The 19863-nt window shown below is 36.4% G+C and overlaps 1 protein-coding gene across 1 annotated transcript in view; it reads left to right on the top strand.

Annotated features, from left to right (window-relative positions):
* The first annotated feature begins 579 nt into the window (after positions 1 to 579).
* Positions 580 to 19863, top strand: part of TRDN (triadin) — a 110972-nt gene continuing 91688 nt past the window's right edge. The window contains exon 1 of the mRNA XM_017827409.1: positions 580 to 1040. Coding sequence (XP_017682898.1) covers positions 1019 to 1040 — 22 coding nt within the window. The 5' untranslated portion in view covers positions 580 to 1018. The remainder of the gene's footprint in view (positions 1041 to 19863) is intronic.

Genomic DNA, 19863 nt, shown 5'->3' with positions numbered 1-19863 from the left:
TGAAAAGATTGCTCAGGTTTTAAAATCATTATTCTTATTTAAATTGTTAATATTTTTCTTCCTCTAAATAGTTTTAAAAATCTACTGGTTTTCAGTTGTATAAAATCTTTTTTAAAATCACAGAATTTTTGAGCTATTTAAATATTTCCATCAGTCAGACACAGAAAAAAAAAATCTATCTGCTTAATATTTTTGCATATTACCTTTATGTATTTAGACCATATAAACTGTTACTATTTCAATTTCAACCATGTTCTGTAATATCTAGATGAACTTCACAGGTATGTGTGATAATTGCAACAAATTAGAAGAAGATTAGAAAAATCCAAACTGAAGTTACCATTTTCATAGGTTTGAATTGGGGTCTTAATTGGTTCTGAACTATGACTATCAAAGTGAAGAAAATCACCCAAATTTACCCTCCCCCTTAGTCAGCGGTAAGCTTCATAGGACCTCCCCAAGCCAAATAAGGTCAGGAAGAATGTGCTAAGCACTGAGTGTGCTAAGAATAAAGTTGAACTGGGATGGATAAGGTTACTTTGAACTCTATATTTCATGTTTCCCGACATACCCCCCAAAGAACTGCAATTATGCTGGACAGGCTGCAGAAGCACTGAGCAGTTCTTTTGATTTTTGTTGCCTTTCCATGAGTTCCTGTCCTGTTTAGAGCTGTGTCTTTTTACTTTTTATTTGTAGTGTGCGTGGTTCTGAGGATATTAGAAAAATGTGCTGAAGGTTCACTGTGAGGCGTGGCTATTTTTGTTAGAAGCTGATACTTTAGACTGAGCTTTAAGTGGTGCCTCTGGAAGACCTTGGGTTGCTGTGAGAGGGCAGGATTCTGCAGAGGAAAAAGACATTTCAGAGGGGGCACAAAAGAAGAAGGAACACAATTAGACAAAGCAGAGGACCTCCCTCCTTCTCATTCTGCAGCTCCTGCAAGAGCCAGCGACCCAGAAGTACAGTCTAAGCTGCCACAGTAGATCTTGACCATTTTAACAGAGTATCTCTTCCCATCATCATGGCCGAGATTACAGCAGAAGGTACAGTAACTCTCTTCAAATATAATTAACCAGAAATTATATGTACTTTAACAGTATAATTGAGCTAGCACGTCAAAAAGTTTTGTTACTCTTATGAAATAATTCTTTTACTCTAGGACCATTTCATTTTGTGTGCTGGATTGCCTTTTACTTTTCTTTCCTGTTTTTTCTTTCTTTTTTTTACTTTTTCAATCCTGTAGCTTGAGTTTTTACCAGTTACTGAAGCTGGTTCTCTGTACATCTCTAAAAATAGCCTTAGTCTCAATTGCGGAACGTCACCATTTAGGCAGCTCCATTAGAGTGATACAAGAGGGGAATGCCTAAATTTTCAGGGCATTCTACTCTCAAGTCTTTGCTCAGGTAGTCCCTTATAATGAGAGATTTGCCTGAGTCAGAATAGTTTAATTTGTTGGCCTAATTTTTCCTTAGGGAGCACAGAGTATTTGTGAACTCCATATGTAGTCACTGAAGGGTAAAATGTAAAAAAACCTCTGAAATCCTTATTCAGATAAACTTTTAAAGGGATCAGAGAAAATTGTGCTGAAATAAGTATGCCAAAGCTTGGCCTGCAAGAATGAAAGGCAATAGTATTAACCAATAAATACATATTCTAAAATATGAATGTTTCATGTACTTTAATATTTCCTGACCATTCATATTTTAATAATATTTTAGATACATAACAATATTTTATCAACTGCAGTCAGTCAGAGGATATATTTAAAATGCAACCCTCTTTAATACTGAATATTTTTGTTACATTTCATTCCAACCTTTTTTTTACAGTGTTTATCTGAATTTAATATTGACATTACAAAAGGTGCTTTTAAAAAGTCTTCTGAAGGTTATTTTTATTCTGCTTCTCCTGATTATGTTGTCTTTCAGTGCATGAAAGCTGTAGTTTTCATCTTCCATTTTTTATTGTTCATACTTGTAAGAGGATTCTGCATTAAGTGCTATTAATGAGTGACCCCCTTCCTTCTAAAAGGTTGATATTAAGAGTATGTCAAATTGTACAATTGTTGCTTGATGTCTGGTTAGCCATAGCAAGGAGACAATGTGATGTTTTAATCAGCAGTTGGACTGGTCTCTTATTTACTTCTGGCTGCAAATACTGACAAAACAGGTGTCTCAGCCTGACAGCTAAGACAAACTCTAGTTTATTTGAATATTCTTAACCAAATTTGTTTTAAACATTGGTTATTTTGTAGCTGTGATCAGGGAAATCTACAGAATAACCAAATTAGTAAGATTTTTAGTCCAAAACTAATAGTAAAAATAGAAGACTTTTCAATCAGTCTGGAAGTGACTTTTCAGTCATTTGGTTTATTGAAGAAAGATAATAAAAGATCCTAAAATGAAATAAAAGACCCTATAATAAAAGAAAACCAAGAGTCTGAAAATGTTTTTATTGTGCTTTTATAATGTTTTTATAGGTATTCCTTAGCTATCATAGTGTCTGTCTTTCTTCTGTGTTTTTCTTGTGCAAAGCATAGACTTTAGGTAATAAAGGGCACCAGCTCCACAGTAAGCTGACCTTCCATATGACAGGTAAATAAGCCACATAATTAGTTTAGTTTAGTTTAGTTAATTTAGTTTAGCCTAGTTTTGTTTTCACATATTTAGAACAAACTTATGTTGATAGACTGATTTTAAAACTCTGTATCCATGAGATGGAAATTTTACTCATGGAAGAAAAGTAAGAATTCTGCCTCAGGCTAACGTTTCACTGCAGTTTATTTTCCTCCAGGGCTAGTACTGGCACTCACAGTCTGAAAGTTTAAATATAAACTTCAGCAACATATAGTTTGGTTAAATAAAAAATGTATTAAAATACCTGTTGCTTCACAGAATTTCTTCTTTTTTTTCCCCATATTACATCCCATCCCCTGATTTTCTGAGGTGTTCATGACTTGACTAGGATTAAAACAGTTGCTCCTTGGGATAGGTGTTCATAACTCTATCTTACAGTGTCAGTCTCATATCAGCCAGACTGTTGGGCTCCTTGCCTTTTGAGGTACCATGATGACACATAAAAGAGCAGGGCACAACAGTGATGCAGGCTTCAACTCTGCCATGGCCAGTGTAGCTGCTGGTTTAGAGAGATGGTCTAGCCCTGGTAGAGTGTGTGGGAGCATATCTCAGGACACCTTTTTCTGACAGCCCCTGTCAAGACTGTGATCTATTCAAAGATAGATTAATAAGGATGATGGGGAACTCTTTCAGGTCAACATCATGATAGTGATAATGAGACTAAATTACTTAAAAACGTTGCCACTAAGCAATGACCCTGCCCTGTCTACTTGCATCACAAGTCACATGTGCTACCTATTCTTTTCCACAGTTACAAATTAGTTGTGGAAATACTGGTGAAATGTACACTATGAAAGACAAAATGAGATCTCTGAAGACAGCAACTTATAAGTGTCCTTAGAAAGTTGGCAGGACTTATGTCTCCTGCTGTCAAGTATTTAGGAGAAGATTCCAAGGGATTATCTTCAGCATTCTCGTATTACATGTCATTGCAGTCACAGAAATGTACTATTAAAAAGTGGAAGTCCTTAAAACTGTATAAAAAAAAAATCTCAGAACAGATACTAAGTACTCTGTCTTTCCAACTCTCTCAAGGTCTAATACTAGTATTATTAGTATTATTAAAATATTAATATTAATTAATATTAATTATTGATATTGTTATTGTTAAGCTGTTATTGCGTATTCTTGTAATGGCCAGGATCTTTATTGTGATCCACCTAAATGATTGTCTAGCAAGCTCTGTTACTTTGCTGTGTTTATGGAACACAGGGATTAGACTGGACTTGATGACAGATGTAGTTCACAGAATCACAGAATATGCTAAGTTGGAAGGGACCCATAAGGATCATCGAGTCCAGCCCTTATAGGACCATCCCCAAGAGTCACACCATGTGCCTGAGAGTATTGTTCAAATGCTTCTTGAACTCTGTCAGGCTTGATGCTGCGACCACTTCCCCGGGCATCCTGTTCCAGCAGCCAACGACCTGGTGAAGAACCTTTTTCTACTATCCAGCCTAAACCTCCCCTGATACAGGTTTGTGAGGTGACTTTCCTCATCCTGAAATGGGCCAATATTTTTATACTGCTTATTGCCATTAATATATATGAAAAAACTCTTTTTATTGTCCCCCACATTTCTGCCCACATTCCGCTCCAGTTGAGTTTTGGCAGCACAAATTTTCTCCCTTCAAAGGCAAGTAGCATCTCTGAATTGTTCCCATATCACTTGACCTTGAGCCTGGCACCTCTGAGAAATGGCTTCAACCAAAATACAGCTTAATCTGTATGTGCACAGTAGCTCCAGCAGCAGCCTTATAGTTGGTCCTTTCTAGTCTCCTGCAGGTCACAGTGCAAGGTTGATTGCTGTCCCCTGACACTTTATGCAGGGAAGAATGAACAGAGACTCAGCTCTGCTTGCTGCAGTGCCCTGGAGACTACACACTGACCTAATCCAGGGAGGTGAGAAAAGGAGAAAGACAAGGTTTCTATGCCAGCTGTTTTTCTGCCACAAGTTACTTCTCCAGCGGAGCAAGAGAGAAGCAGGAGTCAAATAGAAATAAGACAATGAGTTACAGTTTGGTCTTTATTTTGCTGCTGAGAGCTGTGCAACTACATATTTCCTCTATCTGGGAGCAGGCTGCAAGCAGACAGGCTAGCCCTGAGGCCACACACAACTTGTCAGTGACAAAATCAAAATTAGCTTTTCAGGATTTCAGTCCTTTACTCAGGCTTGTTGATAGCTACAAAAAGTTTTAAGATATAAACCATTTCAAAAGGCAACAAGATCTGCATGTCTGAAGATTGATAGACACAAAACTAATAATATATGAGAAATAACCCTTTAGGCATACGAGATTTCCTACCTTTCAGTAAGATGCTGTTCAAATTCGGAATTAGAAGGTTTCTATAGAATTCATTTAGCATCTAGTGAATTTTCAAAATGAAAAGGTGTCTTCTTTTTCTGGCTTTCAGTGTTAAGGAAGCAGATAGTATACCTTTTACATCAGGGTAAGGAGAATACAACAATTTTAGCAATGATTTTTTGAAGGAGTCAGTCTGTTCCTGTTCAGAACTACCGGATAAAATTAACAGCATAATTACCCAGAGAGACAAAAAGTCAGAAAACCCTGCCTGTAAAAAAGTCTTTGTGGGGAACAAAAGCTCCAAATTCTCACTGAAATTCCTTACAATTTGTATTCCCCTGTGACTGCTGGCCTGGACAACTGAGCTTGTTAGTTTGGCTCCAGCCTTGGTACTTTCTCATGGCCTGTTGAAGCAAGTGTGAGGTCAAATTTACTATTTTAATTTTAGGTTTAAGAATTTGTGGACAATGCTACTCACAGCTGATACAGTATCTATCCATGTTCAGTTGGTACAGGGAAGCTCTTTAGGTAGCCCCTTAGAAAGTTAGCTATCTATGGACAGCAGGAAGACTTAAAACCAATAAACCAGAGGGCTAAGGTGTTGTTAGTCTGTGATGGGCTGAAAGTGTCTGCGTACAGTTAACTCCCCTTTACTTGTGGTCAAAGAGCTGGACTTTAGGTCTGAACATTTATTCATTTTTTTTAAAAAGAACCTGGTGCTCATAAGTATTTGGAACATATTTTAAGGTTATTTATATAATAAGAGACATGTTTAAAATCCTAGTAGTATTTTCAAGTTATTGGGGAGATCAATCACCACTGATTTAAAAATTAAATCTGTGCAACTACTTACATTCTCAGAAGTCCCAATCTACAGCTTCAAGTACTGAAAATTTGAAAAAAACTAGTCTATAAATATTTTGCACAATTTTACCCATTGTCTACAGTGTAAATACTGAATAAGAAGTAGATTCATGCTGCTTTTACTGCTCTGCTGTGGAAAGCAGAAACTTTTTTTTTTTAACGTTTTAGTTTAAATCATATTTCATAATATGGGTCTGGCTTCAGTTTAGGGCATCCTGAGGACAGAGAAACAAGAGTTATCCTATTTGAATCAGGTCATGTGGTTACAGAAATGAAAAATCTTTTCTTTCTGATTTTTTTTCCAGTTTCTTCTCTCTTAAAAATATTGAGCTAGTGGACACTACTTATTTTACCAAATTAAACCATATTTAAAATAGTGGAAGGTGAGTTGCTTTAAATCAAAATGATTGAAAAAACTTGATTTATTAAAACACCAATTTTAATTGTGATTTAAAGCAACAAACAAGGAATCTGGATTTCAAAATAGTAATTTTAATTTTTTTTACATATTGTTCTTTTTCCCAAAAGAATGGAAAAGAGACAGACTCCTGTTGGCTGCTTAGTAATATGAGCACATATTACTGAACACAGCCTTTCTCACTAAATTTGTGCCTTTTACTCTTAGAGAGATAGATAACCTGAAAATCCATCTATTAAAAAAATCTACAGTTTAGGAGCCATTTATCCAGATTCTTAGTCTTTTCATGTTGTTTTGGTTGGGTTTTTAATAATGGAGAATGGTAAATGGTGCATTTCTCTTTTGCTAGATAATGATTTAACTTTTACTTGTGGTTTCTGTCAAGCTTCATTAGGATGGAAATTGGAATTCAATTAAAATTACACAAATCCAGTATTTAAAAATTGCCTATTTGTGTACTGTAAAGTATATATAATGCTATTTCTAATTTAATTTCTGGTCATTGCATCCTACAAGAATATGTAACTGATAGAGCTCATTTTCTTTCATGTAATATTTATTCAAAAGTTAGAAAAAGAAAACTTATTTCTAGCTTTTTTTTTAAAAGGCTTGATTATTTCTTGTTAGAAAATAATAATTGAGTTCAAATAGTAAAATAAATTGAATTAAGAACACATCCTTTGTATTTGCAAACAGATCATACTCTCAAAAAAAGGCTACCTTAATTTAACTGCATCTGCTTAGCCAGTAATTTCCAACAGTTCAGCGATTTCTTTAAAAGTTTTCACAACTGTAATGGCTTGATCATGGCTTTTTTGTTTAAATAAAAATGATTTCTATAGATAGTAGTGTAAAATTGTAGTAGTGTGAAAGTGTGGTCCTTAGCACAGGTTTTCTTAATTTCACATTTAATTTTTAGAAGGGATTTTTTTAAAGACTTGTAAAGAAAACTAGTTTATTATTCAAAAACCATCAACAACTGTATTCCCTTCCTTCCCCCCCCGTAAAATCATTTTAGTGGGTCTTAAAAAAGAAAATTGTTTAGGATTAATATTGAAATATATTCAGATACGTGTAAAATGGGAACACAGCATTTTTCATACCATGCTTTCACATTAAACTAAAACCAAATCAAAGGTGTGATCAAAGAGAATTTACAGAGATGGGCAGGTTTAATATCCTTAGTGCTTTCCATTGACAGATCAGACAGGTAGCACAGTACGTGAAGTAGATAAGCAGATCTGAACTATAAAGTCACCCCATCTAAAGATTTAAGCTATGGACAACCAGCTATATTTCTTATCCATATCATCCCACTGTCATGTTCTCTTGCCAGCTTTAAACATTTTTACTGGAAAAATGTGACTATTTAATATTTTAGTGTTAGCCCTATGCCTTCATATAAATCTTGCTTTACTGCATTGGAACAGACCATTCAGACTTTAGATCCCTGAGTGGGAGTGTGTTTAAGCTGTATGTGGTCAAAAGGGACCAGCAAGATTTAGCTTCTAGGTCTTTTTCCTAATGTGTGCCAACAGCACAGTTGATTTATGTAAAAAAGCCTATTGGAATTACGCAGCAAGTACATGGCTACCAAAGCTACTAATGGTAGAGTTAGTGACACTAATATGTAGAGATACCAGATGACACTGTTGACAGACCTTGTCCTGTCCCACCTTTTTCTCTTTCTCCTCTCCTCCCCCTTTCAAAATATGTTAGATAATATTGCAGGTAATATTCAGGAAAGGAAACTCTGGTCACTTCTTTAAATGTAGGTATTGAAGGTATTGATTTTTTTTTAATTATTGTTTCTTCTATCCCAAACAGTCCATAAGCTAAAGCTCACCTAAGTTATACTTTCAGTCAGATTAGTTCAGTTGCTCAAAATCATGGCCAGTGATGGGTTTTGCCCTTAGAAATCAGAATGAAAAAGCAGTCACTTTAAGTCTTGAATAAGCCTCACTTGAGTGCTCTGGCTGATTTTTCCTTTCTTTAGAATAAGTCTGACAGCACAGTATGAACTTGTATCTGGCCTAAAAGTTCTTCTTGGTGCCATGTGAAAGCATTTACCATAAGAAAGGAAAATATTAAATGCCAAGCACAGGAAAACTTTCTCACTGGAGAAGTCCCCTCTTTCTATCTTCAAAGTTAGTTTTAAAAAATCCTTTACAAATATGTAATGAGTAAAGACCTGCTACTCCCTGTACGTGCTTATGTTCTGACAACTTCAAAAGTATCTCAGTACCTTTGCCTGGAGTCAAATTGTCAAAGGCACAATGAATCTAAGCCTTTGTAGCCTCCTTTGGTATGTAAATGAACCAATTTTTTTCCTATATCCATTATGTAGATTTAAGTCGTGGTTCTCTATGCATGTCAGGAAGGCTAAATCTTGTTTCAATCTTTGCTGAGAGGCTATTCACAATTGACACAATTACCATAAATATAGTTTTCTGGTAACTATTTTACTGTTTTTAGAGGCATAATTTAATACATCTATTCAAATGTTAAGGTCCTTAATTTGCATTGACCTTTTCCTCCTATATCATATAGGACCTTAATTTTGACTTCAGGTCTATCCATGTGACTCTTACTAAAGTTAGCCGTATTAATGTATGAGCATATCTGACACAAGATATAACTTAACATCCCAAACAGGTGATATCACATGTATATGATACAGTTCAGGCTATATACCTTTCATAGTTTTAGAATCCAAATAATTAAACTGTAATTGCAGCATAAATTTAGTATAATTTCAATTGCCTTTTTTTTAAGGAAAACATTCAAACCCTCTTCTTCCCAGAAATTTTGTTCAATCATCGTTCATGTTAGGATTAAAAAATGTGACCATTTTACAAGGAGATATCCAAAGTTAGACTCATCCTTTTAAATATTTACTATTGATTTGGTTTATTGTTTTGGGCTGGTTTGGTGGAGGGAGGGCAGGTTCTGGGTTTTTTGTTTTGGTTAGTTTCGGTTTGGGTTTTTGTTTGTTTGTTTTTGTTGTTGTTGTTTTCTTTGTGTGTGTGTGTTTTGGGTGGTTTTGGGGATTTTTTTTTGTTTGTTTGTTTGGTTTGGTTTGGAGTTTGTGGTTTTTTTTTTTTTTTTTTTTTTTTACCAGGAGCGTATATTATATATTCCATGTTACATGTATATTATAGCAAAAGACCTGTGATAGAGGTTGAATGTGAACTCTGCCTAGAGCAGCTACATCACTAGATGGCTGACTGCATCCGTTGACTTGGAGCAGAACCACTACATACTCTGCTCTTAATTTGTCTCATAACTTGTAATGAAGATGTTATTTTAGTAGTGGAGTGAGTTTTGAGAACACAAAATTTTCTACTGCTTCAAAAATGCAAGGGCTCAAAAATCTTTTGATAAAGTTTTCACTTTAGTAAAAGGCATGTCAACTTAGAACTAAGTACATGTGGGTTTTTTTCTCAGAAAGAGTACCCCTTTTGTCAGCTGGTCAAGCAGAAGTAATCCATGTGAGATACATCTATCCTAAAATGCATGTCTTGTTCTAGCATTTTATATTGATTACCTAAAAGTCACCTGAAATGGTCTAGAGAATGTAATGTTCTACTCTGCTGTTAGTTTACCAGATGAAGTGACGAATTTCCAGGGCTGTTACTAGCCCAAACTCTCTTTTCTCAACCTACTCTCTCTCTTCCTTTTCCAGAAATAAGTGCTGTGGGACCCTCTCCCCAGAGACATACCTCCATGCCTATTCCTTTCATTTATCACAAGGGAGAGACCCACGCATTTTGTAATACAGCTTCATTATATTTCACCTGCAAGTTTCCATTAACCAGAAGTGTCCAGTGATTTGCTGTTGTTTTCTTTTAGTGATTTATACAGAGCTCATGTAAGAAAGATCACAAGAGAAACTTTGCTAGGTCACCATTACTCTGGAAAGAAGGGAACTTTGGAAATTATGGGGAAAACCACTCCAAATATATGAGAATGCAATTTCAGGAAAGCTTTGTTAGGATAGCCACAAATATTGATAAGGCTTCAGCACAGACTTAAGATTAAAATTCAATGGGAATTAAAGTGTGCGTATATGCAGATATTAGTGCATTGGGAAGGGGAATGTGGAATTTTACCAGTTAATGAATTAAGATAATTTCAACTATACAGGCAAAACAATGATGACGGTTAGGTTTTTGTCTTAAAAACCAATTAGTGGGAATTTCCTTTTAAGAGTATATTAGCCATCGTTTCATTCATCATTTAGGATAAGCTAGTGCATTTCACACTGTGAAGTGCTAGAGGCAGTTTCACAGAAGAGGTACAAATGACTTAGTTAGTTTTACAACAATATTTCTATCCAGTCTTCAGCTTGTCATGCTAAGCATAGAAAATTAGAGACAATGCCATTCTTGTGGAGGCTGCCAGAACAATAAAGTGGCACTGGATCTGATTTTTTTTTCCCACGGTAGTGCCTAGAGGTCAGGACTGTGTTGGACTAATCACTTTACCTTGTGTGGCCAGAAACAGTCTCTGTCCTAGAATCCTAAAGTAATTTAAAATTTTAAAGATATTTCCTTAATATCTTGGAGATCAAAGTGGTTTTGATAATAATTTTAAGTTTTCATTTTCTAGTGAAGTGAATATTAAACTATACAACTGTTCAAAGGTACCCTCACTAAGTTCGTGGACGACATCAAGTTGGGTGGCAGTTTTGATCTGCTGGAGGAAGGAAGGCTCTGCAGAGGAATCTGGAGAGACTAAATAGATGGGCCAAGGTTAATGAAATGAGGTTAAAAAAGGTCAAGGACTGTGTTCTACACTTCAGCCAACATAATCCCATGCTTCAGGCTGGGGGAAGAGTGCATGGAAAGTGGTCCAGAAGAAAAGGACCTGAGGGTGCTGGTCAACAGCAATGGAACATGAGCAATCAGTGTGCCCAGGTGGCCAAGAAGGCCAATGGCATCCTGGCTTGTATCAAAAACAGGGTGGCCAGCAGGACTAGGGAAGCAATTGTCCTTCTGTACTTGGCCCTGGTGAGGCCACACCTCAAGTACTGTGTCCAATTCTGGGCCCCTCACACCATGAAAGACACTGAGGTGCTGGGGCATGTCCAGAGAAGGGCAACGAAGCTGGTGAAGGGTCTAATGATTAAGTCCTATGAGAAGCAGCTGAGGGAGCTGGGATTGCTTAGCCTACAGAAAGGAGGTTCAAGGGGGACCTTATCACTCTCCAGAACTACTTGAAAGGAGGTTGTAGCAAGGTAGCAAGCAATCTCCTCTCCCAGGCAACTAGTTACAGAACAAGAGGGCATAGCCTCAAGTTGCACCAGGGGAGGTACAGGTTGGACATCAGAAGGAATTTCTTCATGGAAAGGATTGTTAAACATTGGAATGGACTGCCCAAGGAGGTGATGGAGTCATCGTCCCTGGAGGTGTTCAAGAAGCAACTGGACATGGCACTTAATGCCATGGTCTAGTTGGTAAGGTAGTGATCAGTCAGAAGTTGGACTTTATGATCTCAGAGGTCTTTTCCAACCTAAATGATTCTGTGATTCTGTGATTAAATTCTTGGGAATCTTTTTAGTGCTAATCTGTGCTATTTTGATATATAAACCATGCTTTATGCTTTCTGTTTACTGACTGGATTTTTCACATAAGTAAACCAAAGAAGAAGAAAAACAATTATTGCACTCCTCACTCTGCTGGAGATGGCCACATCTGGTGAGCTTCAGGACCTATGAGATTCTTTACTACTCCCTGCCAAAGGCAGTTGCAGTGGGATGCCTCTCCTCCCAGTGCTGGATGGCTGTGGTGGTCCCATGTCCCCAGGAACAAGGAAGAGGGTGGCTGAACCCATGCTACCCATAGGCACACACTATTCCAACCCAGCTTCGTTCATCACTTTCCCCACCTTTGGTCCTCCCACTTATCATCCCATCTATTAAATTCTTAGTTCTGCTGTCTCAAATCAGTGTTACTCAAGCAGAAGAGGCAGTAACAGTATTTCTTGGTTCTTGTACTTACAATGCTTTTGAGTTTATTCTCAAAGATCAAAAATATTCATGTTCTGAAATAATTTTTCAGCATAGCAGAAATTTGTCCTAAATATTGCAAAATTTATATAAAATTTCAAATAAACCTGTCCATTCTTCTCTCTACGGTACTGAGCCACTCTGAGATGTGAATGCAACATCATATTTATTTGTAAATATCATGAAGGTGCAACCACTGATTCGTTGCATCTGCAGACTCTGCCACTTTCCCCTCTATTCATTCCTCAAGCTGTTAATATATTAGTGGAATTTCTCAAATGTGAACACAGTTTTAACTTCCAGATGCTCCTTCTTTCCCTGCAAGTGCCAAGGTAGGCAGATATGAATTACATCTTCTCTTGAAAATAGATGTACCTTGGTTGCACTGGAACAATTCCAGCGTCAGTCTTGTCCCACTGGAGGGAACAGATGTTTTCCTGGTGAAACCATTTAGCTAGGAACAAAAAAAGCATCTTATTATGTGTCTGTTTTCTAGCCCAGAAATCTCATTTTTGGGCAATTCCACATCTCCCTGATTTCCTATGTTTGTGTAAATAAGCAGGAAGAGACACCTTTCCTCTTGTCCCATACAATGTCTGTAAAAAATTATGTGGGAGTCTGAATTTCTGGTCTTTTGAGCACACAGGACACAGTAAATAGTTATGATTAATATTAGGATTAATATATGATTAATATAGGATGAGAAAGTATTGGTGGAAAAAAGCTTATATTAGTAAGTCCTTAAAAAAATTCTTCTCTTGCCCTCCACTACTCATTTTCTCAGATATCTGGTGAAGAGCTTGTAGTTCACTATGTAATGTGGAAATCAATCTGCAACCTGAAAAAAACAAAACAACCAACCATCCAAAAAAACACTAACATGTTTCTTTTTGTTACACAAGAATAGGTATCAAAACAAACAAAATATGTGAAGTCCGCTAAAAAAATGGAGTGTTTACAAAAGCCTGTGAAGTCCTGGTTGTTCACAGTATTCCTCTTTCTCCTCTCAGTTCTCATCTTTGAATGTAAGCAATACCAAAGCTTCTCTTTAAGAGTTCAGAAACTTCAGTGTATTTGTGAAAGTATATTTTAATATAATAGTTGTCTCAATAGTTTCCTCACTAGAAAAACCTTTTTTCAGTTGTCTCTAAGGTATATACAAGTGAAAACCACCTTCCCATAGATACACTGGTTTAAGTTAGCATAAATGAAAACAGATAATGTGTTCATGTTTTTATGGGAGACATTCTTCACACTTCCATTCTTCAAGATATCATTGACAGTTTTTCTCTGTCTCAGTCTTTTCGTGTTTGTTATTGCTAACTCTTCAGCATTTGTAGCCTTATTGAATATGTCCAATATTGAACCTTTTAAATAACTATTGTTGCTATTACTGCTAACAAAATCCTTATTGTCTTTAAGATATTGTTGACAATAATTTCACTCTGTCTAATTACATAATTCTAAGTCTTCCAAAGTAGAAGCACTTACTTAGGTCTTCAATCAAAGTTGCCTGCATGAAATTTGCTAAATCTCTGAATTTGGTTTTGGAAAAGATTCACATGTTTTCAACCACGGTCAGGACTTGATATCTATGTTTACTTTCAATTTTTCTGTTTCTTTTGTTCTCACAGTCTTTCTTTTATTCTTGCAGTAATTGAAAAGCATTTTTTCAATAATTTTGAATAAAACTAGAACTGCAGTAGTGCCTCATCAGCTGAAAGAGTACATATTCTACTTGAAAGAACACATATTTTTAGTCCTTATTATCATTCAGTACCTAGCTGATTTACTTTTGGTTGCAGAAACTTAACTTTTGTTTGGGGTTTTCAACTTGCTTAGATGCCAGGACAATGAAATGGGAAGATAAGAGAATCATAAATTATTTAATTCTTCATTGATTTTATAACTAGAATTTCATGAACACTTTTTTGGACATAGATATGAAAAATGTGAACTTCCTAACACATGGACTATTATTTTTCTGCAGATCTCTTGTATAAATACCATTTTCATGGCTTGTATGCTTCTGAAGGTATCATCAGAATTTATTCTGTACAGAAGTTACCTGCCAAAATTTCCATTATATAAATCTGCAAGTGCTTCAGCACTCTAACCCTTTTTAATCTCTACTTCTTTCTACAAAGAAGTAGCTCCTGATTAAAGGTGATGTGAACTGAAGTATCAGCTGGGACAGAAACACACTGTGCATGATAAAATCTTGACAATAATTTTCCATGACAAGTAGATCTTACACTTTCTCATACTTGCATGCTTGTTATCAACATTTTCAGTACTTGGTCATGGGAATGGTGACTTTAGCAAGCCCCGATATCTAATGGTCCTCTATGTCCATTTCTGTAGTGGTTTGCTAGGGAATAGCAACCCCTGAGGAATGAATACCCAAGGGACACTGTCCAGTTGTAATCCACCAGGTCTGAGCATTTCTGGAAATACAGGGAAGACAATCTAACCTATGCCTGTCTGGTGTCAAGGAAAGTTTTCCTGCCATCTCTCATAACAGGTATGTTGTGAATGTCCCTTAAAAGCTAATACTGCTCTCGCCCTCATCAGCAAGATGAGTAGAAATGATCCGTTGATTTGCACTGTTGATCAGGCTCAGCTGTATGTGAGACTGATGTCTTATTTAAGTCTTATCTCAGACAACCCTTTTGTCACAGTTCTGAATGATGGAAGAACCCTAAAGACACTTTAGCTTTTCTCCACTTACCTGTCAGAAGCACCCTGCCCGGGCGGGCCCTGGGGAGTGGACTGTGTGCTGCGCAGTATGTAGGTAGAGTTCTTTAAGAACATCATCCTATACAGTTTATTTCACACTTCCTATGTGACACTCAGCCTAAGGTTTAAATAAAGCACTACCTTAAACAACAAAAAAACCCCAGGAAAAATAGAAAGCACAGTACAATGTATCATGCCCTTTTTCTATTTCATTATTTGAATATTATTGCTACTCATTCAATTATATTAGATACATTTTGTGTACATCTTGTCTTCTATTGAAATAGTTTTATAGCATGCTACGTCTTGTAGGTTTGGGGAAGTGAAAGATTATCAGTTACATGACCATAAGAACATAGTAAATGTAAGATGTAAGGCTGAAATATTTATCATAAAGTAAATGTTCGTTTTCTATAAACATGAAAGTATGCATTTTTTATGTATTAGCACTTACCTAATTACAGCTGAAGCTGCACTCTATTGATATAATAGAAGAGGAAATTAATAAAGAAAGGTTAGATGATGAATGGGCCTTTGACCAGAATATAACACACAGTAAAATCTTGCAAACATATAGGCAGAATAACTAAGTAACTCTCAAAAGCTTTATTAAAAATTTAGAAAGGACCATCAATTTCTACATCTGCAGAGGACATCTCTATGTCTTTTTATTATACTGGCAAAGTTATGAGTTGAGACTGCTTTATTAATACTAAATACAATACTAATTAAATATCAGACAATTGCTTGAAAGTTTCCTGAAACAAGAAAGTAGCAATAGCTTTGGTATTCTTAACATCCAAGAAGGAAATGTTTGAGAAACTTTATACATATGTATAGATATGCCGAATGTGTATAAATGGCTTAAAAAGATGTCTAAGAAGCCAAACAACTACATTCATGGGAAGCCTGAGACATGTTTAACATAAACATTACACGATGTAGAGGAGCAGTGAACTAGAAGTTAGAACGGGAGACCTGGGTTCAGCTCTGTCTCCTACCAGTCTTCCAGTATGATCTCCTCTCTTCCCATGACTGCTCCATTCCTTCCTTTCTTCAGAATGAAAAGAATATGGCCTTTTGTCAGAGTGTGAACTGAGAGGAAGATAAATATTAGAAGACCAGGGGCAGATAAATCCAGATTTGAAGATTATAAAAGTATGCAGACCAGAACTGCACATTTTGAATATTACCTGAGACTATGTGAAGGTTTAGTAAATAGGAAAACATTGTATTTATATGGACATGTTTGAGAATCATTAGAAGATTTATGAATCAGGACAGGTAGTTTGGAAAACAATGCCAGGCTGAAAAAAGTGTTCTTTCACTTTTTCACAAAAACCTTTCACAATAGGTTTTTCTGTTGTATGGGAAAGGGTGGGATAAAATCAGGACAAATATGCCTAAATATTCTTTTCATGGTTGAACTTCAGGCAGAGGTATGCAACTTTGTTCTTCTCTTTTTCAGTCAGAGAGTGAAGCACAAAATAACTAAGGTTGGGGCAAGATGCCAGGAACATTATAGAGGTCCTGCAAGTTGTCTGATGTTCATGCAAGACACTCAAGCTCAGTGGAAACTTTGCAACAGCTGCTGTTACTATGGGCTAGGAATACTGGAGCTCCTACTATATGGATCTGCTCTACAGAGAATGTGGGGAGGTGTTACAGCTTGTGAAAGATAGCTGAATGTTTTTGTGATGACTTCGTGCATGTTTACAACACATGCTAAAGATTAGTTGATTTACAATGCATAGAAGGAAATAAGGAAACCAGGTCAAAATTTTTCCCCAATGTAGATCACTTTCTGTTCCAGTTACCGATAACAACTTGGAGGAGTCATTTCAAGGTGATGGGTTTGTTTTAACTTGGAATAAAATCTTTTTAACTGTACCGAGGCAAGACTAACATTATGAAAGTTTTGGGACTGATCATGTAATTAAAAAAAGTGGAAAGATTTTTTTTTCTGTTCTAAGATGTACCACTAAAGTTTGATGACTACTCTGCTGAAGTCTGCTTACATTTTAATTAGTCTTTCATGACCCAAATAAGGTAGAACCCTATGTCTAGTATTATAATGCAGACATGGGAACTGAGAGGCTATGAACTTCAGAAATAATCACATTCCAAAAATGTAAACAAATGGATTCCTCATCCATACCTAGGGCAGAAAGTTGCCCAGAAAGAGCAACTCAGAGACATTTCAACATTTTTGTCCCATTTTTATGCTAATCAGAAAAACGCAATGAGAGGGAATTAAAATGAATGATAAATTTGCAACATTCTGTGCTGGTGAAGAGTCTAGAGCACAAGAAGTCTTATGAGGAGCAGCTGAAGGAAAATGGGAGAAAAGGGGCTTAAGGGGGACCTTAAGCTCTCTACAGCTACCTGAAAGGAGGTTGTAGTGAGGTGGATGTCAATCTCTTCTCCCAGGTAACAAGCAATGGATAAGAGGAAATGGCCTCCAGCTGTGCCACAGGAGGTTTAGGTTGGACATTAGGAAAAAATTTCTTCATAGAAAGGGCTGTCAAGCACTGGAATAGGGTGCCCAGGGAAATGGTAGAGTCACCATCCCTGGAGGTCTTTAAAAGACATGTAGATGTGGCACTTAGGGACATGGTCTAGTGGTGGCCTTGGCAGTGCTGAGTTAACAATTAGACTTGATGACCTTAAAGGTCTTTTCCATCATAAGTGATTCTATAATTCTGTGCTCTGACCAGGAATGTGTAGTTTGAATTTGTTTTCTAGAATTTGGAATCTTATATTGCTAAGACAATTTCACAACTCTCTCATTAGACAATATTTTTATTTCATGTGTATTGCAAACACATAAGTTTATAATTAATGGATTCTTCCTTTTGTTTATGTGTGTAGAAGCTTAATGAGAGTAGGATAAAGAAATATTTTAGACATAGTCTATATAGATAGGTTTTAAAAATAAATATTCTTCTTCTACTTTTGGAATCTTTTAATTTAGAGAATATTTCTATTTTCTCTGTTATTGAATATGTTTAAAGGACTGCTAGCCTACAAGTAAAACTTTTATTCAAAATTAAGACGTCACTTCTCTGAGTCACTTAACAATGGATCAAAATTCTTTCTCCTTTCCTGAGGCTTAAATCCTACACTAAAAACATCTTCCCCAGGTATCATATCTTTTATATGGATAAATATTTACATTTTCAAGGAGATACAGAAAAAACTATTTTTAAATGTTATAATTGAGCAAATTTATACTGAAAAAAATAGATATATATTCACAATATTAGGATTTTTTTCTGTATCACCACTGGAAATTTTGTGCTTAGTGAAAAAATTTACTTTAAAATTGTTTCATTGGTTTATGAGAAACCCATTAATACAGAATGTTATGGCATATATATTTAGAAAAAAACATTCATTTTGAATTTGGATCTACTCTGTCAGATGGCAAAATAAGTTAGCATCTTTTGTAGGAAACAGGAGAACCTTGAGCTATATTAATCAGTTAATGATTCTGCCAATTCTTTCTCCATAAATCACAAAAGTTGTATAAAGCCATTATCATATACCAGAAAAGACTAGGCAAAGAAAATATCCTGCCCATACAACAACACTACTAATATATAGGCAAAAAAATAATTACTTTAATAACCTTGTGCTTCTTGGTATCTTCCATGCATATTCCCCAAGGCAATCATACAACTTAGGTGATGTTTCAAGTTAGAGTTGATGTAGAAATTGGAACTTAACTCATAGTTTGTAAATAAAGAAAATAGCCTTTTTAAATGCACACAAAGTGTTACAGGAGCATTTGGATGATACTCATGGGCACGTGGTGTGACTCTTGGGCATGGTCCTGTACAAGGCTAGGGTTTGCACTTGATGATCCTTGTGGATCCCTTCCAGATCAGCATATTCTGTGATTCTGTTCCTTTTCACCCATTCATTTTTGCAAGACAAGGTCGTAGCAGACACCCAAAGGCTAAATTTGGATTTCATAATTTGTTCGGGCAAGCAATGGTGGAGAGATACGGAACCGTACTTACTTGTGCATACATTTTAATCCAGATTTGCCCATAATTTCAAGTTTTATTTTATATGCTGGGGCCCCTGGTGGTCTAGTGGTTCGGGTGCAGGACTCTCACCGCTGCGACCCGGGTTCGATTCCCAGCCCCCCGGGCAGATGGAGCTCGTCAGCCCTGTAAGGCAATCCATCTAAGAGAAGGTCACTCTAAACAAACCTACATTCTGAGGACCTCACTGCCGCTGTCCAAGCTTGCTCGGCCCCGGCAGATGAACCTCAGGATTAAAGGGTGGGCTCAGTTCAGTTCATGCTGTGTCTCACCTAAAAAATCCACTGCGCAGGCTCGAAGGGTTAATGACCTTTCCCAAATCTTCGCTCGCGAAGACTGGCCATTATTTTATATGCTACATGAATATCTCCCTTTCTAGTGAGAAATAATTCTAGAGAATGGGTCAATTTCTGGAGCTAAACTGTGTAGCCAGGTAACCACTCCTCAGCATTTATCACTAGGATAAAATAGAGACCTGAATCTCATATCTGTGTGATCAGTTGAGCTCCTTATTATTATATCTCATCTACTCTGCAGAGATCTGAAGAGGCGTGATAGGAAGATTTGAATTGCAGGTAAATCTCTAGCCCCTTATAATAGATGATGAGGTTTTGGGACCTGATATCCAGGTCACAGAAGCAGGAATCCCTAAACCAATCTTTAGGCTATTCATTATGTTTCTAAGCTACTCTTCTGGGTTTGTTTGTTTGTAATATAGTTGGCAATATTAGAAGTTCTCCAGACTTAGGTATGGGTACAAGACAGATTCACTAGTAGTCCCATTTGTTGTTAATTTACTTAGTCAGCTATGGCTAACAATTTCTAAAACGTGGTCATGACC

This window comes from Lepidothrix coronata, unplaced genomic scaffold, assembly GCF_001604755.1.
Source record: "Lepidothrix coronata isolate B3197 unplaced genomic scaffold, Lepidothrix_coronata-1.0 Scaffold5, whole genome shotgun sequence".
Classification (NCBI taxonomy): domain Eukaryota; kingdom Metazoa; phylum Chordata; class Aves; order Passeriformes; family Pipridae; genus Lepidothrix; species Lepidothrix coronata.
The sequence above is the reverse complement of the archived record's forward strand: the minus strand, read 5'-3'. Positions and strand labels throughout refer to the sequence as shown.